This window comes from Pseudorasbora parva, chromosome 13 (assembly GCF_024679245.1).
Source record: "Pseudorasbora parva isolate DD20220531a chromosome 13, ASM2467924v1, whole genome shotgun sequence".
NCBI classification, from domain to species: Eukaryota; Metazoa; Chordata; class Actinopteri; order Cypriniformes; family Gobionidae; genus Pseudorasbora; species Pseudorasbora parva.
The window spans coordinates 39,668,964-39,696,061 of record NC_090184.1 but is presented as its reverse complement, the minus strand read 5'-3'; the positions used below and the strand labels follow the sequence as shown (position 1 = coordinate 39,696,061).

Genomic DNA, 27,098 nt, shown 5'->3' with positions numbered 1-27,098 from the left:
AAAGCTGTAAGAAAAAATGATGAGGACCTCAGTGAATAAGTTTTTTGCAGCGTAGCAGTGACAGAGTACATAAAGCCCCTTGTTTTTCAGTCAGAATGACCCCAGACACCCTAAACACAAACCTTTTGTACAGATAAAATGTAGAACCCACAATGTAAATGAGGGTTTTTTCAGTCTCACTCGGTTCTCGAAGCCCCTCGCCTAGTCCCATGCTACAACTGATGACCGTTTGCTCAGCATGTAATCAGAGCAAGCGGTGCAGAAATAACAACTGTTGACTGTTTTCTATGATAATTAAGTCATTTTGGGGAATTAGCTTATCATTAGAGTAGAATCTGGGTTGAGGCAGTCTATCATCTCTTACAAAGCCATCAGCCCAAATTATTTCAAAGTCAAATCCCCAATGAAGAAAACGAATGGGATGTTTATGTCGGAAATGCATTGATGCACTCTAAAGGCCTTTCGTCTTAATTAAAAATAAAAAATGTTCTGTTTGGATGTAATTATGTTGCTGAAGGTTTGACATAAGTGCTTAAAATTGTCTGATTTTTTTCCACCAGCATACTCTGCTGCTGATTTCTTAGTGAATCCTCTAGAACCTCAGAATGCAGATAAAATACACATCAAGATCGCAGACCTTGGCAATGCATGCTGGGTGGTGAGTATGTGGGTCGATTCCATTCAAAAAATGGCTCACGTCAGGTGCTGCTGATGTATGATGTTTACTGATGTCCTCTCCTCCATATCAGCACAAGCACTTTACAGAGGACATCCAGACGCGTCAGTACCGAGCTCTGGAGGTGCTAATCGGAGCCGAATACGGACCCCCTGCTGACATATGGAGCACTGCGTGTATGGTACGAACTCATTCAGGGTTATAATTGTTAACTAAAACTAAAACCATCAAATAAACATATTCATTACTTCAAAAAAATAAAAATAATAATAAAATTAACTGAAGCAATTCACCATTAAATTAATAAAAGAAATAAAAGATCATTACGTTCACAATCTTTACCCATCAACTAGGGGTGGTTTACGCTTTATAAGTATACAGTGATAAAATAGTCATTTGCAAACTATTCGTTTCTAATTCAATTATAGTGGCTATATTGTAGTCTGTTTGTTGTTAATATATGAATATTGAGTTCTTCATTAATTGTCACTGTAATTAGCAAAATATTTTTTTTAATTAGCTCATATGTAAAGAGTTAAGATTTGTTTGTTTTTTTAAATAAAAATATAATGAATAGTATAATGTAGTATATATAATGTATAGTATAATGAAAATATTTTGTTATATTATTAGCTATAGCAATGTGTATATTTTTATGCATCCCTGGGCATGATTTGTGTATTTGTATCTGTTTTTATACTGGTATGTGTAATTTTACTCTTTGATATACTTTCTGCTTTAATTCAATCATAGTGTTGCTGAGCAGAAATGGAAATAAAACTTCAACTTTAAAATAAAATATAAAAAACTTGCGACAAGGCAACATTTCTCATTGTCATTTATTTTAAGTTCTAAAATAACTCAAACTAAATAAACTAAAACAATATAGACATTAACAAACTAATAACTACAAATATTAAAACCTTAACTAAAATTAAAATGAAAACAGAAAATTCAATCTAATTCAAAATGAACAAAAATTATAATAGTATATCAGTGATACTTAAAGGTGCCATGTGTAAAAATTGAGGTAAAAATATCCCAAAAATGACCTACAAGCATCAAAAGAATGAGAAGAAATAAGGGCGATGATGTCATTAAAAAAATGTCAAGTTATAGTGCTGTAAACACACTATCAACCTTAATTAACAGTAGCATTACTAGCCCCGGCCCGACAGGTGTCGTAATGCCAGTTTCTGCCATGGGAGGCGGTATGCGGGAAACATAACCACCAGCCAACCTGGCGTACTTGAACCTGATGTCAATTGTGTGGAAAATACAGCCCACTACTTCATTTCAGTTCAGGGAAGAGAGTGGACGGATGGCTGAAGCCCTTGGCCCCTTAAATGTATCTGATATGATAAAAATAGCTGTTTTTACCTGACCGGAAAAAACGGAAGTGCGGGCGCCCGGCGACTGTCCCGTCCCGTCATAATAAAAGTCCCGGTACTTGCGAGCCGTTTAGAATAGGCGCCCTCCAGTGGACGAAAAGTTGCATAGTGCACCTTTAAATAACACTTGATGCCAATCAGCATTGATCTAACTTCTACTTGTCCATAAAGTCACTCAGAAAAATGGGATGGTTGGCTAGTTGATTATATTTTAACAATGGTATTTTTGAAAGGCCGTGAATTGAAACTCAGCTTTTAGAGACGTTTCAACACCAGCCTAATTATACAAAAGGGGTGCGTCAGAGAAGCTGAAGGAAGAAAGATGCCTGTTTTCTCCATTTTAGGATTTTTCCGTCTAACACTTCCAGCTCTTTGATTGGTTGTCCAGCTGTGAGATTACAGAGGGTGACCCAGTAGTTCAGCCGTACTAAATTAAACCACAACACAACTGAAGTAAACAAAAACACAATGAAATTGCCACAACACAACAAAATCGCCACAACACAACGGAAATGATCTCGGAGTTTGATTAAGTTAGTTTCCCTTGCCAGTGCTCTATAGATTGGCCAGTCTTACAATGGTCACACACTTAAAACTGATCGTAGTGTTTATATCTTTGTATATCGACATGAAATATCAATTCAAAATCACCTGCATGCATTATAGCTGTAGTAGTTGTTGCTGCATTATATGCATTATAGCTGTAATGTTGGTGTTATTTTTGTCACTTATTGAGCAGTACACCAGATGGAGCGTTTACCTCCAGTCTTTGTGCTAAGCTAGGCTAGCGGTGGGAGCGTCAGACAGAGTTATGGCACACACAGAGATGAGAATGGTATGTATGGACTTGTCAACTTTTTGGGACTTTAGCCGTATCCCCCAGAGTTAGATGTGTTCCTTTAAGCTCTGGTGTAGGTCTTCCTATGTCGATTAACTCAAAAATGTTATTAAAAGTTGATCTTAGAAAACAGCGTGGATAATTAATTAACAAAAAAAAAAAAAATTTCTCAATCATGTTCCTCAAAGCATGCGGAAAAATCGTGATAACAATGAAAAATCGTGATGATAATGAAAAATCGTGATGATAATGAAAAATCGTGATAACAAGCCCCGTCCATTTAGAGGGATGATATGATTGGTCAATTTTCCTGTTATTTAAAATCAATGACTTCATATTGCTTGTCCCTCTGTACTCTCACAGCTGGACGACCAATCACAGAGCTGGAAGTGTTCGACGGAAAAATCCTAATATGGAGAAAACCAGGCATCTTTCATCCTTCAAATTTCAAAACAAACAGAATAGGCAGATTTAAAGGGTTTATTTTACTCAAAATGATTAAATGTTTACTGCCAAATGGTGAATTCTTAAAATAACATTAGAACTGATGACTTAATTACTCAATACCCCTGGATGACAGCATCAGTCAAGAAACGAATGCTTTACTGCTGGGATTGTTTGCTGTTATTTCAAATCTATTAGGTCACAACTGATTTTATCCTGCCAATGTTTTATATAACCTATGTTAAGATTTATTTGAGAAGTCATTTTGCAGAATCACTGGTCAATCTGTAAATTTGAGTTTTAGGCAGAGAGGGTTATGGTTCAAGAGTCACGGTTTGCTAATTAATTAATTAACTAGGGGATTCAGTCAACCTGCTGCCCAACATATGAACTTACATCGATGTGCACCTCCGAGGATCATGTGAGAGAGCAGTAACATCATGTGTCTCAACAGGCGTTTGAGTTGGCGACCGGAGACTACCTGTTTGAGCCTCACTCGGGAGAAGACTACACTCGAGATGAAGGTCAGTGGTCTTGGTCTTCCTCAGGTTTTTTTTTCCTCCTCCAGTTTCCGATTTGTCAAGAGTTACTTGCATGATAAACTAAATTTGTATTATTTTACTGATCAATGACTGTTGGTCAATACTTCATGGGATGAGTAGTAAATTCCTCTTAAAATAATGATGCCTAGATTTTTTTTCTAATTTCAAATATTTTTTTGCCTTGCATCAATCTGATATGTTTGGCTTTGGTTCATGAATATATACACTAACGTTCAAGATCAAATCATTAAAGAATCCTGACAAAAACTAGATCAGTTTCTATAAAAATATGAAGCAGCACAACTGTTTCAATGTTGCTAATCATCAGAAATGTTTCTTGAGCAGCAAATCATATCAGAATGATTTCTGAAGGATCATGTGACACTGAAGACTGGAGTAATGATGCTGAAAATTCAGCTTTGTCCACAGGAATACATTACATTTATTCAAATAGTTCTTAACTGTATCCTAAATTGTAATAATTTGTCACAAATTTACAGTTTTACTGTATTTTTGATCAAATAAATGCAGCCTTGATGAGAGACTTCTTTTAAAAACTAATGTTATGCATCCCTAATATAAACACAATGTTAGGTATTAGTTTGTTCTTTAAATATGATAACCAGTCCAAAAATGTGTTTGTGTGATTTGTGATTTATTCTTTTCCAGATCACATAGCTCACATCATTGAGCTTTTGGGTCCCATTCCTCCACACTTCGCCCTCACAGGCAGATACTCCAGAGAATACTTCAACCGGAGAGGTAACCAACACTAATCTTATAAAGGTCCTTTCTTTAAAATGACTCTAAACACACGGGAGAATATCATGGTGAATACTTCACCCCAGAATCAAAAACCAAAACAAAGCTTTGCATGAAGATAACAAACCACAGAACATCGACTCGCTGCCTCATTAGCCCAGTGCTTAATCTGAAAGGGTTTTCCACAGACGTGATGAACGCTCAGGATATTATTAGCTCAGGACATCCTTGCTGAAGATCAGCCCATTAGCAAAGTTCTCTCCGCTTGCTTTCTAAACCACAGAGAAATGTGAAGAAGTCGAGCCAGCAACAGAGCATGACTGCCGTTAGCGTTGGAATAGTGTAAGATAAGTTTGACTTTCCTCCATTTGCCGTCTCTCGCTAGACCTGAGATAAAAACGCTTCAGGGACAAGATGTTTAAAATGCCGTGTTCTATTAGCAGGAGGCCGTTTTTTTGCTTTTGATTATTCTTAGCAGAACAACTGATTTGTTCATGGATTCGTTCAGTGATTCTTTCTGCACTTGCATTTCTTCACCTTCATTCATTCATCCTCTCCCGTGGCCTCATGGGATAGTAAAGTCATCCGTGGACTTTCGCCTACTGTTTTTCAAATACTGTGAATTCAGACATACTATGTTGGCGGCAGTGTTGCCACAGTTACTTTGAAAAAGTAATCTGATTACTGATTACTCCTTTAAAAAGTAACTTAGTTACTTTACAGATTACTTGATTTTAAAAGTAACTAAGTTAGATAACAAGTTACTTTATTAGTTACATTCAGCAGTTGCCGACAACACCGCTGCCGCCTCAAAATAGAAATGACAACCGTTTTTGGCAACACACTTTATTGCATTTATGCCCGAGCCTGACGGTCCCGACTTTTTTACGCCCCTTTTTTAGGCTTCTCCTTCGTTTTATATTTATTTTAATAATTAAAATGAACAATGAGATGTGCTGGTGGAAACAACATGAGACCATGATAGCTTGTGCCACTGTCAAGACATGGCTCACGCAGGGTTAAAGAGTCTGTTTCTTCAGTGCAGCTGCTAGAGTTATGGCCTTTTTACAACTGGTTCCTTCATTCGTTTTCTCTGACCAGGCCTATCTATCTGATTGCGAAATGACCAGGAGTAGGCCTAAATGCCTTCCGAGAGTCTTTCGAGACGTATTTAATTCCGATCACTCAAACAAACCAATTCAGAAGGTGCATGAAAGCATTTCAAACTAAACCGGACAAATGTAAATGTATCTGGTTGTTTAAACCACATGTGCAAATTTTACTCCTGGCAAATAATTAAAAAATAAATGTGTGAGAGCGTGTTATGTTGTAGTCAGATAGATATGATGGTGCTACTGCAACATCGCTGCAAATGAGTAAAGCAAGCCAACGCAAATGGCCGTAAATGAAACTTTAAAAAAGTCACACAAAACACAATCATCTTCAATATAAAATAATGAGACTAATGATCTTACCAGTGCTTAGGTCGCTCTCTCTCATATTGCGATCTTTGAATTTGAAATGGGCTGCTGAATAAAATGCTGGAATCTTTTGCTTTGATGTGAACTCCGTTAAATGAGCATATACCGCGGGAATTGAAGATCGGATTTATATTAATTTTGCTGAAGTGTAAGGTTGGCTATAAGACAACCTGCATGTAGGCCTACTTTTTTTTATTTTTTAGATTGTGTAGCCCGTTTCGGGTTTTTTGAGCGCCGTTGCGAGCAGTAGGCTAATCTATCAGCCTGCCTCAGCTCGTCAAAAATGCCTTTGTGGTGGTATAATAACTAGCCTACTTTGTTTTTAACGTCAAAGTAGTTATATTTCGTTTAGTTTCTTTATTAAGTTCATTTAGAAAAATGTTTAGAGCAATTTTTTGTTTGTTAAATTAAAGTTTTATTTTTTTTATGTGACGACCCAGTGAGTTAACCGCATGTTTAATAGTCTCTCAAACCAACTCTTGAATTGTCTTGCCTATATAAACTTAAATTTAACAAACAAAAAAAGGCTCTGAACATTTTTCTAAATTAGGTTAATAAAGAAACGAAACGAAAAATAACTTTGACATTAAAAACAAAACTGAACTATTTTAATGGCTGCAACAATGTAAAAACAAAATAAAAAAACAGGCTCCAGCCGAACTCAGGCTGAGAATTTTGATAAGCTGTCGGTTTTTACTAAGGAAAATGACTAAAATAGTAACTCACTGTGACTTGGATAAGTAACTTTAATTTGATTACTGGTTTGGAAATAGTAATGCGTTAGATTACTCGTTACTGGAAAAAAGTAGTCAGATTAGAGTAATGTGTTACTGGCATCACTGGTTGGCGGCGTGTTTCCACGTACTATACAGTAGGGAAGTATTCGAATTCAGACGCAGCACTTCTGTCTATTTGAGTATTAGCGAATCATTGACTTAGCAGTTTCAGTTCGAGTAAATTACCTTTAAAAAGTAAATTGATGCTTCAAATAAAATTTGTATCAATTACGTCTTTGAATCATTAATTGAAGAGATTAGTTCATAAATGCCGATTCGTCAGTTATGAAACAGGTGAAGTCTTTATGAATGACTCATTGAATTGTTCAATCCCTATCTCAGGTCTAGGGATACTTCACCCAAAAATGAAAATGACCCCAATATTTACTCACCCTCAAGCCATCCTAGGTATATGATTTTTATTCTTTCAGACAAACACAATCAGAATTATATATATATATATATATATCCTTGCTAATCCAAGCATTATTAATGGCTGCCAAAAATTTGAAGTCTAAAAACATGTATCCATCCTTTATAAAAAAAAATACTACACACAGCACGAGGGGTTAATAAAAGCCTTCGGATATTCAACTTACGGAAAAAAGCGTAACTGACGCGACGACATATGTCGGTAAGTGTTTTGAACTGCGAAATGCATTACACTTTTCCCAAAAGACTACGTAAGGCGGTATTCCAGTACTCCCGATTGTGTTCATCTGAAAGAAGAATGTCATACACACCTAGGATGGCTTGAGGGTGAGTCAGTCATGGGATCATTTTCATTTTAGGGTGAACTATCGCTTTAAAACCAATTTAAAATAATTTCAAACAAGATATTTTAATAGACTGCAGCAATTAACATTTAAGTAAATTAACATCTAGTATATTGCTATTTTGTCTGGTTTGCTGTATATTCAGAATTATGATTTTTAAACAATAATATTTTCTCAATTTATTCATAATCTTGCAGCTCTACTTTATTCACAACTGTTTCACGCAGTGCTGAACTACTTTTGTACTTTCATAGAAAACAGGCCACCTTGACATTTGCAGGTTGTTGCGTCCTTAAATGACGTGCATGATAATGCTTTGACTGAGCATTTGTGTGTGTGTGTGTAGGTGAGCTGCGGCACATTGCGAACCTGAAGCCGTGGGGACTGTTTGAGGTGCTATTGGAGAAGTATGAATGGCCACTGGATCAAGCTGCCCAGTTTAGTGACTTCCTGCTCACAATGCTCGAGTTCATCCCAGAGAACCGCGCCACAGCTTCAGAGTGTCTACAGCACCCCTGGATCAACTCATAACGCTCGCTGGTTTCCCTATAAAATGTGGTCTGCGTCCCATCTGATCACCTGGTGCACACATCCACCTTTCTGAGTGTAAAGTCACTGTTAAGGTAAAACAAACTGGACATACAGTATCCTGAGCACAGACTTAGCTAGAACCTCAAACCTATGTTTTTTATATATATATATTATATTTAAAGAAGCTTTGATCTCTGAACATGGAGATATGTCCGCCGTCTCTCGAGTTTTCATTGTACGGTCATTTAATTGTGTAGAAGGGTCATATGTTTATGTTGAAATAGTGCCTTGACATGCCATCTGCAAAAAAAAAGGAAAAAGAACAAAAAAAAACAGCCCCTCACCTTTTTATATTTGTCTGCGAATATGTGTGAGGAATGCTTGTTTGTGAACATACAGAAAACACTGTATGTGTACTTGACTAAATCAATAAAGACTTGAGATCTTAAGCCCTGTGTACTGAAGAATAAAGCATTACTTAGAAACACAGATGTGATAATGGAGTCATTTTTAAATGTTTTCTCTTGCATTGATTACAAAAGTTTACCAGAATGTGCATAAGAGCTGTTTAAAAAAAAAAAACAGCACTGCATTTTACTGTTGCAGTGATACTGCAGTGACAGAAGGGGGCGATAAAAGATCATCACATGCATTAACCTACAAGTTATGAATAAATATGGCTATACGCAGCATGTGAAAGAGAACAATTTAAGTTGTGGCAAATAACAAGACCATAGAAATGTATATACATAATTGTATATAAAGCAGATCAGTTACAAAGCATACGCACAGGGAAATCACTGGACTAGTCATAATGTCTAAACTAACCATTTATGAAAGAAAGCCAAGGGGTCCAGTGAGGTAATCCATCCGTTTCCATCTGCACAGGTGTTTAAACATCATTCAGTTTCCATAGAAGAGGCCCTTAAAATGTCTTTTAAATTAAGAAATTTATCAGTCCTAATACTTATAGTCCAGTTACTTCTTTCTACGCACAACCGTCCAGCCATCGTCCTGTTCCTCATGACTCGTGGCCTCCTTCACCGCTGCGCTGTTGACTGACGGTCCCGCTGCGCCTCCATCACAATCCATAGCCTGAGAGAAAAACAACCAGTGAGGAGGTCATTACAATTGTTTGTTTGTTTTAATTGCTTTGGCTCAATTTTCAAAACTCTTAGCACTATCACAACAGTTCAAATATTTCAGCATGTTTTCAATTGTGTTCGTACCATACACAAAACCACAGTGTCTCTTTCACTACACAAAATGGTTTCATTGGTTTCTACATGTTTCATTCACACTAACTGTGCCTTGCATAAAGCTCTTACTATCAAACTTTTGATTTGCATCTCTTCTCGTTTGTTCAGCTCACAGATTTGTCCAACAACTTAACAGTTAATCCATGATTCATTTGGTACTCCTAAAGGTTTCTATAGCTAGATATTGATTCTTTAGACATAGGGCTAGATTTACAACACACAGGAAATTAGTGAGAGCACCTTCAAAAAAAACAGCTGGGAGTGTAAAGTTCTACGGCTGATCTACTGACGACACACAAATGACAGAACACAGACGCGGCCGGATCATTTCCATAATGACCAACACGATCTACCAAGAGCAGCGCAAATTACTGTCTGGTTTAAGGAGTGCTTTTTTGGGCAGTAATTCATGGATTAAGCACCAGTAAATTGACGAACTTAGTAAATCACTGCGCATTAATCATTAAATACTCTCCTCCCACGCATTTTCTGTCTGAAAGGGAAAGTTCAGCTCAAAAATACGCCTGTCCACGCCTTTTCAGTGCTACGTTTTTTGTGCATCTTTAGTAAATGCAGACATTCGTTTTTATTGCCAAAATAGCGTTTGCGCTAACGCAAGCTGTTAGTAAATCTGGCACAATCGTTCTGTATAACTTGTTTACAATTTCCGATATAAATTACTAAAAGAAATTCTTTTTTTTTTTTACATTAATGATTTATTATAGAGGATGATAACCATCACTATGAGGAGGAAAAACAGTCCATGACATCATATTGACCAGAGATGCATCAGACAAAGGGAGACAGATGGCATCAAATCCTCATGGCTGTCATACCTCATCACACATTATGATAATACGCTAGATAGATACTATTACAAACATTATGGATTCAATCACACAAGTTAGGTCAGACTCATTTCAGTGTATTTCCTAAAGTGGCAACTGCACACATTGTGCTACTGGAACTGAAAAGGGTATCTTGCATTGTTTGCTGTTGAATGAACGGATTTTTAAAAGCATTAAACTGAAAGATCATACTGTTGTGTTTCGGTGATTAAAACAAATGTTCTCATTACATATTACAATAATCTTGTGTTTGAAACAATGATTATGTGGACTGAAAATATGTGCAACTGAATGAAGGCATTAGATCAGGTTATGAAAGAACAACTGGCTGTTAGAAGTGTGATCAGTTTGGAGTTTTGAAAATGTACACCTTACTAGTAAAAACAGTACCAAAGTACCTACAGTACATTCTCTCTCTCACACACACACACACACACACACACACACACACACACACACACACACACACACACACACACACACACACACACATAATCTGTGTGTGTGTGTATCTATATGTAGACACACATATACGCTGTCTGTTTTGATTTAAATAGGCAAATGCTTAAGACTCTATGATTGGGTTATTATTGCAGTGATTAGTATTCTTCTAGCATGTTATATGTTTAGTTTGGGATGTGCTGGAGGAGACTTTTACATTCTAGGTACTAGATCTTGACCACAAATTGATGCATCTCTTGATTGTAATAAATGTTGTGATGTAAGAGGTGCATCAGTTTGTGTTAATGTATTGTGTTAACCACCCAGAACATTTTGAATGATTAAAAAAAAAATCTTCCAAGTAAATGAAATGGCTTATTAAAATCTTGAAAAAGATGGCAGATGTCGGCAGGACGGGAGGATGAAGAAATGGTGAAAAACTGTTTCACGGGCTAACTCCACAATTCAGTACGACAGTTTACAGTCTTTGTAACGAGTTTCAGTAACACATTTGCAACATGATGCGTCTTCCAATGGTTGTTTAAGAAATGAAAAGCTACCCTCCATCAATCAGTGTTAGATAAACTCCTGCCAAACATACAGCATGATAGAAACATAATAATCACTGCAATAATGAGCCAGTCATTGACTCTCAAGCATTTGCCAATTTAAAGGGATAGTTCACTTTAAAATGAAAATTCTGTCATCCTTTACTCACCTTCAAGGTGTTTCAAACCTGTATGAATTTCTTTCTTCAGCTGAACACAAGGGAAGATATTTTGAAGAATGTCAGTAACCAAACAGTTAACTGGAGCCATTTACTTCCATAGTAGGAAAAAAAAAATACTATGGAAGTCAATGGCTCCAGTTAAAGGTGCCCTAGAATGAAAAATTGAATTTACCTTGCCATAGTGAAATAATAAGAGTTCAGTACATGGACATCACATGAGTGCGAGTCTCAAACATCATTGCCTCCTCCTTCTTATGTAAATATCGTGAATCAAAAACACCACAGAAAAAAGATAAACCCAACTGTGACACAAGCGTTGGGGATCATTTACATGCATGCTCCCAACATTTACATCTGTCCAAACATGCTCATTGTCAGGCGGAACTGACGTCACGGAGCTGAATCATTGAGACTGCAGGTACACTCGAGACCCTCGAGGATAGCAAAAACGGCAGCTCTCATGACACGCGTCATGTTTAGGCTGTGCAGGGGACTCTTTATATGTCAACAGTCATGGTTGAGGTTTATTATAATCGGATACCACAACAATTCGTTCGTTTATTCGGCCCATTTCAAGCAAGCTTCACTCAGCGTCTTAAACTGAAGAAAGGGGCAACTATATTCCTGCAAGCAGTAAGTAATTTATCCACTTATTGACTAGCTGTTTAAACAATTTCTGACTAAATTGAAAGTTTCTTAGAGAGACAGCATTGTCTAGATGACGCAAGATGCTAGTACAGTAACAATAGGAAACTCCAAGTACCATACACAATTAAATAGTTTGTCTAATGACAAAGGTTAATATTATTTTGTATTACAAAATACAACCGTAGATACTTTGCTTACAGATCGTTCACTCGGTCCTAGCAAACCTTTTCCACCATATAAGTTAAAACGAAAGTCATTTGACAAGGCTATTCATTTTGTAAAAATATAAGTTATATATTTATATTTTTGAGAACTGAAGTAGGCCTATGATGTTTTTGCATGCATGTATTTCTGAGTACATCACAGTCACTGCGTAACGTTAGCCTACATTGTGACTAACGTTATGCAATATCGTTGACGAAAAAAGACAAGTCTAAAATTTAGGCATAATTTAAGCAGAACATCTCAAATGGAGATTGATTAAATGCAACTTACTTGTTTATTGGTGTTTTCAGATCGTCCGTGTGCGAGAGAGAGCTCGCGTGCATATGGTTGCTCTTTTTACAGAAAAACTCTGTTTGGGGATTTAATTACTGAAATCTGGCAACCGCACGAACGTGAGCTCTTTCTCATTCATGGATGATCTGAAAACGCCAATAAACAAGTAAGCTGTATTTTATCAATCTCCGTTTGAGATGTTTTGCTTAAAGTGTCATTTAGCCGGTCTGTGTTCTGTCAGGATGGTCAGGACTCACGAGCCGCTTTACTGAACTGCTGTGAGCTGCTGAAATAAGCCAATCAGAGCAGAGATCAACATTAATATTCATGACTCTTCCAAATAAGGCAAAAACAGAGCATTACATCCTAGGGACAATTTATAGAGTTGTAAATGGACCTGTAAAACTGTATCTGGACAATTTTTGCCCTTAAATAAGCCACATACCCTCAATGTAGATATCAGAGAAAATTTTAACATATTGTTTCAAAACATTCTAAGGGACCTTTAACTGTTTGGTTACTGACATTCTTCAAAATATCTTCCCTTGTGTTCAGCTGAAGAAAGAAATGCATACAGGTTTGAAGCAACTTGAGGGTGAGTAAAGGATGACAGAATTTTCATTTTAAAGTGAACTATCCCTTTTAATCCAAACAGGGACTTTTTTGGGCTGGGGCTGTATATACACTGTACCTCTTCATCATCACACTCCTCCTCCTCATCATCATCATTGGGTGTTTTGGCAGGTGTGGCCTTTGCCCTCCCAGCGCTCTTCTTCTGACTCAGCTGGTTGATCTGCTCTCTGACCTCCGTCAGTTTGCTCTGCTGACACTGCTGGAACATCACACACACCTTCTGTGCCACCTGAGCAAGAGTCGAGAGTTTCACAAACACACAAAGAAACATACACTTACCATCTGTAGCAGATGTGATTTAATCTAGTCAAACCTGAGGCAGGCTGCCGTCATCCACCACGGTGTCGAACTCATTGTTCATGAGCTCCGAGATGAAATCCTCCACTTCCTCCTGCTGCAGGTCATCTGTGGAGAGGCACAAACGGGGTTTGCTAGTGACATCAGAACATATCCTGAAGTGTGTTAGTGACATCAGAACATATCTTGAAGTGTGTTAGTGACATCAGAACATATCCTAAAGTGTTAGTGACATCAGAACATATCTTGAAGTGTGTTAGTGACATCAGAACATATCCTAAAGTGTGTTAGTGACATCAGAACATATCCTGAAGTGTTAGTGGCATCAGAACATATCCTAAAGTGTGTTAGTGACATCAGAACATATCCTAAAGTGTTAGTGACATCAGAACATATCCTAAAGTGTTAGTGACATCAGAACATATCCTGAAGTGTGTTAGTGACATCAGAACATATCTTGAAGTGTGTTAGTGACATCAGAACATATCTTGAAGTGTGTTAGTGACATCAGAACATATCCTGAAGTGTGTTAGTGACATCAGAACATATATTGAAGTGTGTTAGTGACATCAGAACATATCCTGAAGTGTGTTAGTGACATCAGAACATATCCTGAAGTGTTAGTGGCATCAGAACATATCCTAAAGTGTGTTAGTGACATCAGAACATATCCTGAAGTGTTAGTAACATCAGAACATATCCTGAAGTGTTAGTGACATCAGAACATATCCTGAAGTGTTAGTGACATCAGAACATATCCTGAAGTGTTAGTGGCATCAGAACATATCCTAAAGTGTGTTAGTGACATCAGAACATATCCTAAAGTGTGTTAGTGACATCAGAACATATCCTGAAGTGTTAGTGACATCAGAACATATATTGAAGTGTGTTAGTGACATCAGAACATATCCTAAAGTGTGTTAGTGACATCAGAACATATCCTAAAGTGTGTTAGTGACATCAGAACATATCCTGAAGTGTTAGTGGCATCAGAACATATCCTAAAGTGTGTTAGTGACATCAGAACATATCCTGAAGTGTTAGTGACATCAGAACATATCCTGAAGTGTTAGTGACATCAGAACATATCCTGAAGTGTTAGTGGCATCAGAACATATCCTAAAGTGTGTTAGTGACATCAGAACATATCCTAAAGTGTGTTAGTGGCATCAGAACATATCCTGAAGTGTTAGTGGCATCAGAACATATCCTAAAGTGTGTTAGTGACATCAGAACATATCCTGAAGTGTGTTAGTGACATCAGAACATATCCTAAAGTGTGTTAGTGACATCAGAACATATTCTAAAGTGTGTTAGTGACATCAGAACATATCCTGAAGTGTGTTAGTGACATCAGAACATATCCTGAAGTGTGTTAGTGACATCAGAACATATCTTGAAGTGTGTTAGTGACATCAGAACATATCTTGAAGTGTGTTAGTGACATCAGAACATATCTTGAAGTTTGTTAGTGACATCAGAACATATCCTAAAGTGTTAGTGACATCAGAACATATCTTGAAGTGTGTTAGTGACATCAGAACATATCCTGAAGTGTGTTAGTGACATCAGAACATATCCTGAAGTGTTAGTGACATCAGAACATATCCTGAAGTGTTAGTGGCATCAAAACATATCCTAAAGTGTGTTAGTGACATCCGAACATATCCTGAAGTGTGTTAGTGACATCAGAACATATCCTGAAGTGTGTTAGTGACATCAGAACATATCCTAAAGTGTGTTAGTGACATCAGAACATATCCTAAAGTGTGTTAGTGACATCAGAACATATCCTAAAGTGTGTTAGTGACATCAGAACATATCCTGAAGTGTTAGTGAGAATTATTTGACAGCTCTGACCGTTGTCGTTGAAATACTGCAGCAGCGCGTCCACCATCCACTCCGCTTTCTGCTGACTATAAGCTCCACCAAAACCATTATCGACCGCGATCTGTGAGAAAACACTGAGCTCGTTAAATCCTTCCATAATACATTACGTCTATAAATCAGAAGCTGTTGGTGCCGCTGCAGCCGCTCCCGCGAGGAAGACCAACCCGAGCGCGCTTTAGAACAATACATGCGCAGCTAGACACAACATCGTGAAAATAACTTAAAAGGTGCCTACATATATGTTTATTGTACATTAACTTCTTGCTTATACATTGCAGAGCTAATATGCTAAACTGTTAGCAGTCAGATTTGTGATTATTAAAATTAAGATTGCCGAATAATATGACAATATTCTACGAGTAATGTATTTTTCAGAACGTAACGTTATAAATGTACTAACTTGCAGCACCGGCCACGTTTCCAAAACAGCCCGAACGGCCTCACTGAATAATTCACGTGTGGAAGATGTGAGCGGCGCCATCTTGAAAATGAACAGACCTGAGGAGTCGATCACAGATTTCAGTGGTTGACGGTAAAGATTAAATTTCACCAGGTAATTTAATCAATCACAATATCTATCTATCTATCTATCTATCTATCTATCTATCTATCTATCTATCTATCTATCTATCTATCTATCTATCTATCTATCTATCTATCTATCTATCTATCTATCTATCTATCTATCTATCTATCTATCTATCTATCGTTTCATCTGTCTATCTACTGTATTTTATCCATCTTCTCCACACATACATTTGAAATGTATGCTTTTTTAAATTAATAATTTTTATTCAAAATGGGTGCATTTAAATTGTTCAAAGGTAATATTGAAGATACTTTTGACACACACACAAACACACTTTTATTTTTTTTAGAAAAGTAGAAAAGCTTTATATACCTATAAAATAAAATAAAAAAATAGACCAATAGAAGACAAATAATAAGATCTGGTGCAAATTATTATTCAGAAATGTACATACCTTTATTGAATTGTATATCTTTGATACAATAAATGAACAGAATTATAACATGGTTAAAGATGAGTCTGGGAATACTGGGGTTATAAGTGTGTGGGTTTTATTATAACAGTAATTCTCTGCAGTAAAACTGGCTCAGTAAGAAACACAAAGCAGGGTGTCAGCATTATAACATTCCTTGGAAAAATTAAACACCAACCCATGCAAGGCTTCGGATAACTTTGGCATTGACCAATAGCAAACGCTGAAAAGCAGTCAACAAATCAAGCTGCTGTATAATACATGATGAGGCGCATATTTACTTCTCAGAAATCTTGAAATGATAAAAAAAAAAAAAAAACTGCGTTGATTTATGTCAAGGAGCACGGCTCAAATTTGAAATTCCCATTTTAAATATATGGCTGCTAAGAACCATCACAATAATATCGTCAAAGCACAATGTAGGGACATTATATAGATATTAAATAATAATAATGCAAAATACAAGTTTTTCTGTCATGTTTAAGATTCATTCTGGGGTTCATCTGTGAGCCATGTATGTAATCAGAAATATATGATTTCCTTTAAGGATAACACTTCCTCAAACTTATATTTTATGTTAAAATATGGTCATATTGATGGCAAGTGTGTCATATTTGTATCAGTTTGGTGACGTTTCTCTTGGTTATTTGATTGACCAAATTGGTTAGCTTTAATTTGAAAGGCACATTTAAAAGTTGCTCCAAAACCAAGTTTGTTTCTACCTCTTGGATTTGCACATACATTTTGTAAAGGTGCCTGAACACATAACTCATGCATACTAGTCAATATTAAGCCATCTTTAGTTGTGGAAAATGAATGTGTCCAACTATGGGTGATATACATACAAGCTGAGATTTTATAGTTTGTTTGTTGGGTTTCCTGGCTATAGTTGGACTTTTTTAATGTTGTGGCTGATCTGATTATGTGTAGATTTGGGTTTAAGTATATATATTGGGAATTATTTTCAATCTGTAACGAATATACAAACAGTATATGAATTAGTGCTGTCAAATTGATTAACCATGATTAATCGCATCGAACATGGATGATTGTTTGTGTGTGTACTTATATATTCACAAACTTTAAGATTCGATTAATCGAGATCGATTGATTTGACAGTATTGTTACATTTAAATGAGTTACAAAAAGGAAAACAAAATTCAAGTTTGGGACATTGATTATATTGCCAGCAAAAATAATTCACATTTGTTCTGCTCCACCTGAATGTTTTACAGCTTGTTTGTGCCAATGTTCTGCATCCACTTCCTGCTTTTATAACTGACGCACTTGATTGCAAATGATCATTCATACAAGCAACATGAGGAAACAGTCGGTTATTGTTGTGCATTGTAATTATTTGTAAAGGTTTTCCATTTTAACATACTTTGAACCACAGATTCTTGGGTGGAAAGATTGAGTATTGCAATTCAGAACTCAAAGATTTAAAAGAAAAAGGGGAAAAAAACAGGAAAAGGGATTTTCAACATTGCATCAAACAGTTGTTATTTGTGGTTAACAGCTCTAGACTCAAACAAAGTGACCACTCATATATGCATATTATTTACTTACTGTTAATCAGAAAATATATTATGGCTATCTGAGAGGATTTCCTGCGTTAGATATCCATGAGATGTGACATGTATATTAACAGTGAGTATTGCTTAATGTGTTTGTTTAAACTGCATTTAACATATTTCTCTAACAGCAGACCTCATTGCTCCCTTCTTGCCTTCACATACGGACAACCGCCAACTGGAGAAGAGCAGTAAAATGGCTGAAAGTCATCCAACTTTGGGCTCTTTTAGTGTATACAATTGCAAAATAAGAGAAAGTGCAAATAATACTGTACTTATCAATTATCAAGTTTTGTTTAGCATAAAATGCCCGTTCAAAAAGGTTGAGTTGTACAAAAGAAACGTACTGAAAACCGTATGAAGTCCATATTGGCTCAAAGTGTCTCCATGTATAAAAGCATTTCACCTGCAATCATATCAAAACCTCACTTATTAGATTCCTCATAAAATGGCAATAAAACAGCCTCGTTTTCGCATGACAATTTCTGGCATTGTTTGCTTTTTATATATTTATCTACATGCGATGCTTACCGAAAATCCGTATCAAATTCTTTTCAAATCAAGAGCGTTTTGGTATTTTTAAACAAATTATTGCGTAAAATGATCAATTATTGCGCAGTAATGAACAGTTGGCTCCACCGAAGCCCTTTCTCCATAATCCATCCGCATTCCAGATGAAAGCTTTACGTTAGATGAGCCGTTTTCATCGTCATGAACTAACAAACATCCAAACCAAATATCTACAGCCACATGAGTCTTCTATGGTATTAACATCTGGCTACTACATCTTTTTTTTTTTTTAAAGAAAAGAAAAAAATAGAGAGAACAATGTCATCAATGATAAGTATAACAAAAATGATATTCTTCTTTGCTTTAAAAATTATACATTATTAGGAGGATCTTCTCATTGCACTCTCCACACCTCTGATCTGCAAAAACACATTCTAAGGCTATTTACAAAGTACCACAGTCTTTAACTTTACAACACTGCCATGCAAGTCTGCATTCCCGTCTCTCTCTCTCTCTCTATCTCTCTCTCTCTCATACACACACACATATGCAGCACAGGTATTATTCACAGGTCATCTCCAACAGGGACGAAGGGAAGTCACAATCTATCACCAGACCAAACGTTTTGGGATTGCTTAAATTAGTTGTAAAAAATTATATATTTACTAAAATATCCTCACTAATATGAAGTCTTAAACACCTCTGCATTCTGCTCTAATGGGGTGAATCTCGAAACAACAACAAAATCCAGTCTCATTTCACCCTAAAATAAAATGAGAAATTATATCTTGCATAAAAAAATCTTATAAGGAACTTTGTATTTTCCATGGTGACATTATTTTAGATATTTAACAGTAGTATTTGATTATCAAGCACATTTCCACCTTTATTACTGTAATGGGCCTACCAGTTTTAGTCATTCTCCCAATACAGTAAATTATGCCATATCACAGTAAAAATTGCTGTGAAATGATGTACATCAGCAAAGATGGCATTTTATATATATACAATGTATTTAATACAACATATATAAACGTTATAATATGAATACGAATTTGGGGATTAATTGGTAAAGAACATAATGTCAATGAAAAACAAAGAAATATTAATAGTTATTAATAGTAAAACCAAAATAATTTTGGTGTAAAATATCTGGACTTTTTTTCCTCCAGAGATTCACCCATTAAAAACACATTTGTGGGACTGCATAAAATCGCAGGCATTGTGCAGAGCGGCCCTGATTCGTACATACCAGGGGACGGTAGCATCTTAAATTTGCGGTGTGTTACGCGACACCAATGCGCTCCAAAACCTGCGGAGTATGAACAACCGGGGCGAGATGGAGAACATTATCCACCGCACTCAGCTGTTCTGCAGAGTGACAGAAACCTGAGCCCTATACGAGTCGACCGCTTCTCCGCATGTGCCCGGGCATCCCATTATGAGTTCTCATCGCCCTGACTGAACCGGCGGAGAACCGAGCTCGGTTTTCAACTAGAGCGGCAGCCCGAAGAGCTGCGGTAATGGAAGAATTGTCAACATGGCTTGCACTAGGGATCCGCAGGAAATGCGTCGAGACTATCGGAGGCTTTACTTAAAGCAAAACAAACATGATTCGTTTTGCACAAACAATCTGTCCTTGACACAGTGTAGCTGATCGAGGGTTCTCTTGAACATGATGATGGGAGTGGAAGCTCAATACAAGTCAAACCGAGAAGGAAAGAAAGACGGCATGGGGGTCTTTGGTGAAACCATATTCTAGATTATCAAACTGTATTGCATGGCAAAAAACCAAACAAACATGTAAACAACAACTTAAAAGTGAAATGATTATGCAAACAAAAGTAAAAGTTGACAGTCAATATTCTGATGAATACAGATAACATCTATTAGGGTCGATGATGATGATGATGATGATTGGAAAACCATTGTGTTGGCATAGTACTAAATGTTCATCTTTGGATGGGAGGGCTGATGACACTAATGAAGAGGATTATTATTCTGGAAGACTAGAAAGACTTGGCTTCTTCTTGATGGATATTAACAGCATTCATGATACGTTCCTTCATAAACTGGCCTTCCTTTTACATTACAATTGAGAAGTATTGCCAAAAAAACAAAACAGGTTGATTTGTTTCAGTCAAAGGATGAAGTCTATGCACTCAAGCAGGTCATCTGATAACATTCTGCGTCTGATTGGTTGATTACAGCGGCTGGATTGACGCAACCACATCGAGACGGTACAGCAAACAGGAAGAAGATGTTCGTAATGTGCACAGGGAAGGGGGAGTGCATCCTCATTTGAAACAAAGAAAACAAGTACACAAATCAACATCCTCAGCCTTTCCATGTAAACAACTACAGTGACCCCCTTCTAAACACATAATGCCACAGGACTAGCGAATGACTCGGACGGAAAAATGAAAAGCATATCCCTTCGTCTTCACGACGCGTCCTCTCTGTATGTCGTCCGTCGTCCCCATCCCGAGTCGCCCCGCGTGCCCTCAGAAGAGCAGACTCTGCCGCTGAGATATGCTGTTGACTGGAGAAAAAGAAGAGGAGAACGTTTAGGCTACACAGACAGCGGTCAGTGGCTAAATGGAGCATGCAACACTGAGCAGGATAAAACCAAATGCAATCGAAAAGGACCATCAGAGGGTAAAAAGGGTCACAAGAGGGGCAGAGAGAGAAAAGCAGCGCTCGCTTCGTTTAGAGAACTGGGCATGAGAGTAGGCGAGCTTACCAAACCCAAACACATGTCAACGTGCACCTAAACACACAGCCACCCACACATGCTCAGTTTAACGCTCTAGAGAAGCCTGGGCTGTTTTCTTGTTTGGTGAGGAAAGAGGAGTATTCACACAACAAGCTCCTCACCTCGGTTTCTACATTTCTCTGCGGAGGTGATGTACATTCAAACTCATGTCCAATGGACACGCATTAGTCTGATGGCAAGATCAGTTAAAGACCAGCCAAATTAAATGCTCACAGAGAAAGTACCCATACCACTTTATTTCCTGCTCTGGCTCTGATTTACGTCTTCGTACATTTTTACTGTTCGTAAATGTTGTAGACAGAAAGAAAGAATAAACTATTGATCACATAATGCACTGCGGATGCTAGAATTTAATTGCCATATATGTTTAAATGCATTTCCTAATATTACCTCACTAGCCTCCAAGACTAACAAAACCTTGCTTGCCAACTTCTCTGATTGGTCATCTTGTACCAAGGGGTACTTCACCCAAAAATGAAAATTCTGTCATTTTTTACTTTCCCTCATGTTGTTCCAAACCTGTATGTACCTTCTTTGTTCTGCTGAACACAAAAGAAGATATTCTGAAGAATGTTTGTAACAAAATAGATAGAGCAACCATTCACCCTAATATTTCCCCCCTACTATGCTAGTGAATACTATTTCCCCTACTATGGTAGTGAATTTTTCCCCAAAATATCTTCTTTTGTGTTTAGCAGAACAAAGAAACTCATTCAGGTTTGGAACAACATGAGGGTAAGTAAATGCTGACAGAATTTTAGTTTTTGGGTGAACTATCCCTTTAAGGATTGTGGGTACTGGGTAGAGTAGTAGTTTATTGGAAGTTGTGTAATAAAAAAAAAAATTAAGCGTATTTAAAAGAACTGTTGAATAATCTATTCTGATTGGTTGATAAAATCTGGTAATCAACCATTTAATAAGCAGGATAACAACCAAATGGCAATTATCACAAAATAAACAATACTTGACTTTGGAGCCTGTGGTAAGTCTGTACAATACCATTCAAAGGTTTGTGGTCAAGATTTCCATTTAAGATTATTTTTAAAGAAGGAAGTCTATTATACTTACCAATATTGCATTTATTTGATAAAATCTTCATAAAACAGTAATATTTTGACAGTTTCCTATTTGAATTAGGGCTGTCAATCGATTAAAATATTTAATCACAATTAATCGCATGATAGTCATGAGTTAACTCACGATTAATCACAAATTAATCACACATTTTTATCAGTTGTAAATATATCTTACATTAATATGTTTTATGTTTTTAATACTCTAATCAACATGGGTATGGACAAATATGCATGCTTTATGCAAATGTACGTTTATTATTAGTGAAACCATGCTCAACAGATCATGAAGACTAGACATGTATCAAAGGTCATAGATGTTTTTCAAAGAACTTGTTCATGTTTCTTAAGCCTAAGCTTAAAAATTCAGAATAAGCTGTGATTTCTCTCATTTTAAGAATATAAATAAAGGGCGTTTTTACACTGGCAGTAGTTCAGAACAGGCCACAGTTCGTATGAAAAATTGTTAATGTGAAAGCTGTCATGCGGATCTAAGACCGCAGCATTACCACACCATACCTGGAGGAGGTCGTAACGAGTAGGAATATAGTGTGGCTCCTTTAAAAGCTGGAATATAGTGTGGCCCCTTTAAGAGCTGGAATATAGTGTGGCCCCTTTAAAAGCTGAAATATAGTGTGGACCCCTTTAAGAGCTGGAATATAGTGTGGCCCCTTTAAGAGCTGAAATATAGTGTGCCCCCCTTTAAGAGCTGGAATATAGTGTGGCCCCTTTAAGAGCTGGAATATAGTGTGACTCCTTTAAGAGCTGGAATATAGTGTGACTCCTTTAAGAGCTGGAATATAGTGTGGCTCCTTTAAGAGCTGGAATATAGTGTGGCCCCTTTAAGAGCTGGAATATAGTGTGGCCCCCTTTAAGAGCTGAAATATAGTGTGGCCCCTTTAAGAGCTGAAATATAGTGTGGCCCCTTTAAGAGCTGGAATATAGTGTGGCCCCTTTAAAAGCTGGAATATAGTGTGGCCCCTTTAAGAGCTGGAATATAGTGTGGCCCCTTTAAGAGCTGGAATATAGTGTGGCCCCTTTAAGAGCTGGAATATAGTGTGGCTCCTTTAAGAGCTGGAATATAGTGTGGCCCCTTTAAGAGATGCGCGCTCTCTATTGAACTGCTGGTATTTTGTGTGTGTGTGTGTGTGTGTGTGTGTGTGTGTGTGTGTGTGTGTGTGTGTGTGTGCCAAACTGTGCCGCGATTCACATGAACAATGTGAGCAACACGGACTCGGGAGCCGTGTTGTAATGTATCTTTTAGCCGATTGTAATGTATTTAGTTCACTAAACCACATGTGTAAGCAAGCAGTGATGGTGTTAATGATTTACCTCAGACATGAGCGAGCAAGTGAGCTGTGAGTGTATTCACGCATCACACTCAGACTGCAGAGTGTTTGCTCAGTGTAAAAACGCACTTTTCCTTCTAATAAAAGTTAAAACAGAAAATATTGCAGCTTATTTGGCTATACATGCACTTGTTTCAGAATAGTAATGTTAATGTTAAACCTTTTCTTTCCCTATTAATATTTGCTGCAGCATCCTTTACGTCTATGGCTGATCTCAATTTCTCCAACTACGGGCTAGGACACGGATCAAACAGAAAATGTGCGCTGCATTAATAAAATTAGTGCCGTTAAAATTATCCATTTTTCTTTTACATAAAAAATCATTAGGATATTAAGTAGAACATGTTCCATGAAGCTACTTTGTAAATTTCCTACCTTAAATTTATTTTTTAAAAAAATTGATTATTATTAGTAATATGCTTGGCTAAGGACTTCATTTGGACAACTTTAAAGTTGATTTTTTCAATACTTCGATCCCCTGACCCCAAGCTTATTCAGCTTAAAAATCTCAATTTCAAAACAATATTTAAAACATACTGTTAACTGTTCTTTTGAACATACTGTTCTTTTGAACTTTCTATTCCCCAAAGATTCCTAAAAAAAATTATATATATATATATATATATATATATATATATATATATATATATATATATATATATATATATATATATATATATATATATATATATATATATATTTTTTTTTTTTTTTTTTGGAATCTTTGGGGAATAGAAAGTTCAAAAGAACCATATTTATTTGAAATAGAAATCTTTAATAACATTATAAATGTCTTTACGGTCACAACACCAGCATGTCACTTCATCAGTGATCTTAACACTGGAACCTTATGCTCATGGATTATTATTCATATTTAGAACAGACTTTGTATAAAATCTTTATAAACTTAGAATAATTAAGCTCTAGCCTGACAGCTTCATCAATTCGTGAACTGAATATATGAGGTATGAGTGGAGGATGAGTTTTTTCTTTCATTAATTAAATATCACAGGAGAACCGGTCTATGAACATAGATGCTTAATGAGGATGAATGTCTCATTAAATGTTTCTCAATGGAACTAGGCATAACCTCAGCACATAAACTGTTAGATGAAAACCTTCTGGTGTCAGTTTATTTTTCATTCAACAATCAATGGGAAAATCCTTTATTTTCCAAATGTTTTGACCATTTGCTGAAAACCAACATGGCAACCCTGGTTTTGACATGCACATCAAGCAGATTGCCAAAATGGACAGTAAAAGAAAAAAATGTATATGTGATGGGCTTATCATAGCATACACAGAGAAGGAAAAAGGTTACAGATGAGACGGGTGGATTTCAGCAAATTAAACAAATAACCAACGACTGTAAGGATGTAGTTAGTATAGGATCTTTGCTCAAAAAAATAACACAAATGTTTATGTGATCTGCTGGTGCAACATATTGCCTGAAATGTGCCCTCTAATTTTGTTATTTTTTTATTTTGAGCATGTGACAGATGCTCCTAATAATGATTTACGCTGATTTATTTTTAATTTCAAGATGTGCACGAGTCAGACATCTTTAAGCCTACCTATGTACACCATTCAGAGAAAATAAATATTTTATGTTATGTATGTATTTCCTGTGGGGTACAAATGGACAGCACAGATGTACACATGATCAGGAAACTCAAGGGAAGAAATGCGGTTAGGTTGTTTGTGTCCTCCTGCTATGAAAGGAGGACGACAAATATGTACCTAAGGTATGCCGGAACCTTAGACATCTTTGCAAAAGCTCTGGAGCGCAGTAAAAACAAAACACACACACACACACACACACACACCAAAGCACATACAAATAGGCAGGGGGGAGAGAAAAGAGAGAGACCGTGGGAAAGACAGAGCAGAAAACAAAGTTAGCACCAAAAGAGCTGCATAATAAATGAAGATTAACAAGAACTTACTCCTGAGAATGTATGAAGCATCGTTGTCAACATAAATGTGCCTTAATGAGTCTACATGAGAAATAAACTAAGAAATGTTGATGAAAAATGAAGAAAGAAGACGGATGTTAAGAACACAGAAAGAGATATTAAGATATGTTTTGGGCCATCACAAGTATTACACTATTTGTGATCTCCTGACATGAATCTTAATACTAGGTGTAAACCAGACCAAAATGAGGCAGTCAGAGATGAAGGATACAGTTAGAAAAGGAGAAAGATTATGACGAGTATGAAGAAAGTGAGGGGGAGTTAACCAGCATCTCTAAATAGAGCAGGATGAGGAGAAAACTATTAGGATAGAGAAGATGAGCAATGCAAGAAATATCAGAGCACAGAAAATGAGCTGTGTCATATTGAGCTACAGAGTTCATCTCTCATAGGACGAATATAAATAAATTCAGGAGGATTATGTATGAGATAAGTGTGGGACTAGTGTGCTCAGCCAAGTCATATAAATCATAGGTTCTGCCTCATAAGAACCGTGTGATGTATATAGCACACAAAAATATAACAAGAACTGGTTGTTTTTATCTCATCAGCTGGCATTATGCAATTTCAAGAATCACAGGTTTACACTACTAGCCAAACATTTTTACACATTAAGAGTTATTCAAGAGATTATTCTCTCTTAAAACTCATCTTTGATAATCACAATGACATACTTAAACATTTTTCCTTTGAAAATGATTTCTTCATGCCTTAAAATAGCTTGACTGTATACGTTGAACCATAAACATGCAAATTCGTCTCCACCTCAAAACAGTCGCAATTAACCTCGGACTACCTGATCCACTCGGTCAACTGTAGTAAACGCTACACAATGGCAAGTGGAATTCAATTCATCATATATGTTTGAACCAGAAACTGTTTCAGAAGAAGAAGTGAAAGAGCGAATTATAAGCACCCTCAACCAAAGCAAGAGGACCCTCATTTGGTACAGTAATAATATCATATTAACGAAAACGATGTGCTAAACGCTTCAGTGCTTATTTGTGTTTGTGCTCGAGAACGTCAAATGTTTCTTTTTTCTAAACACGCGGAGAGCGATGTAGCCAATCACAAACATCTCTTGTACGCAGTGGCCAATCAGTAGCGTTTTATTTAAATCCACTCGCCACTCAAAATGCCAGAGTTTTTGTTCAGCATTGAGTTCTGAAAGCTTGCAAATCCTCTCATAAACAATGTGCAGACACAATGTAAATGAGATTTATGTTCACCAGAGCCCTGCATGTTAACAGAATTGGTAACATATTTTTGACGGTAAAAATCGGACAGTTTGAGACTTTTTCACTGCTGTTTTAAGGAGCAATGATGTTGACTTGTGAATATGCACATGGTTGGTCTTAAAGCATATAAAAAACAAACA

General features: G+C 36.7%; 3 protein-coding genes across 5 annotated transcripts in view; 1 reads left to right on the top strand and 2 right to left on the bottom strand.

The window, feature by feature from the left end:
* srpk3 (SRSF protein kinase 3) overlaps nt 1–8,704 on the top strand; it is a 28,828-nt gene extending 20,124 nt beyond the window's left edge. The window contains exons 12-16 of the mRNA XM_067414351.1: nt 561–658; nt 750–857; nt 3,804–3,873; nt 4,561–4,653; nt 8,033–8,704. Of these exons, the coding sequence (XP_067270452.1) occupies nt 561–658; nt 750–857; nt 3,804–3,873; nt 4,561–4,653; nt 8,033–8,217 (554 nt within the window). The 3' untranslated portion in view covers nt 8,218–8,704. The remainder of the gene's footprint in view (nt 1–560; nt 659–749; nt 858–3,803; nt 3,874–4,560; nt 4,654–8,032) is intronic.
* A 207-nt stretch (nt 8,705–8,911) lies between these two features.
* tsr2 (TSR2 ribosome maturation factor) lies at nt 8,912–15,996 on the bottom strand. The gene is made up of 5 exons (XM_067414352.1): nt 15,862–15,996; nt 15,432–15,522; nt 13,588–13,679; nt 13,333–13,503; nt 8,912–9,312 (listed from the first exon to the last, which is right to left on the bottom strand). Exons 1-5 carry the CDS (start codon nt 15,940–15,942, stop codon nt 9,196–9,198), a joined length of 552 nt encoding a protein of 183 aa, XP_067270453.1. The 5' UTR covers nt 15,943–15,996; the 3' UTR covers nt 8,912–9,195.
* A 528-nt stretch (nt 15,997–16,524) lies between these two features.
* cdk16 (cyclin dependent kinase 16) overlaps nt 16,525–27,098 on the bottom strand; it is a 49,482-nt gene continuing 38,908 nt past the window's right edge. The window contains exon 17 of one of the 3 annotated variants that reach the window (XM_067414348.1): nt 16,525–21,088. In XM_067414348.1, coding sequence (XP_067270449.1) covers nt 21,051–21,088 — 38 coding nt within the window. In that variant the 3' untranslated portion in view covers nt 16,525–21,050. Of the gene's footprint in view, nt 21,089–24,531; nt 25,524–27,098 lie in introns of those variants that run through there. The other 2 variants (XM_067414349.1, XM_067414347.1) reach the window with 2 other exon arrangements.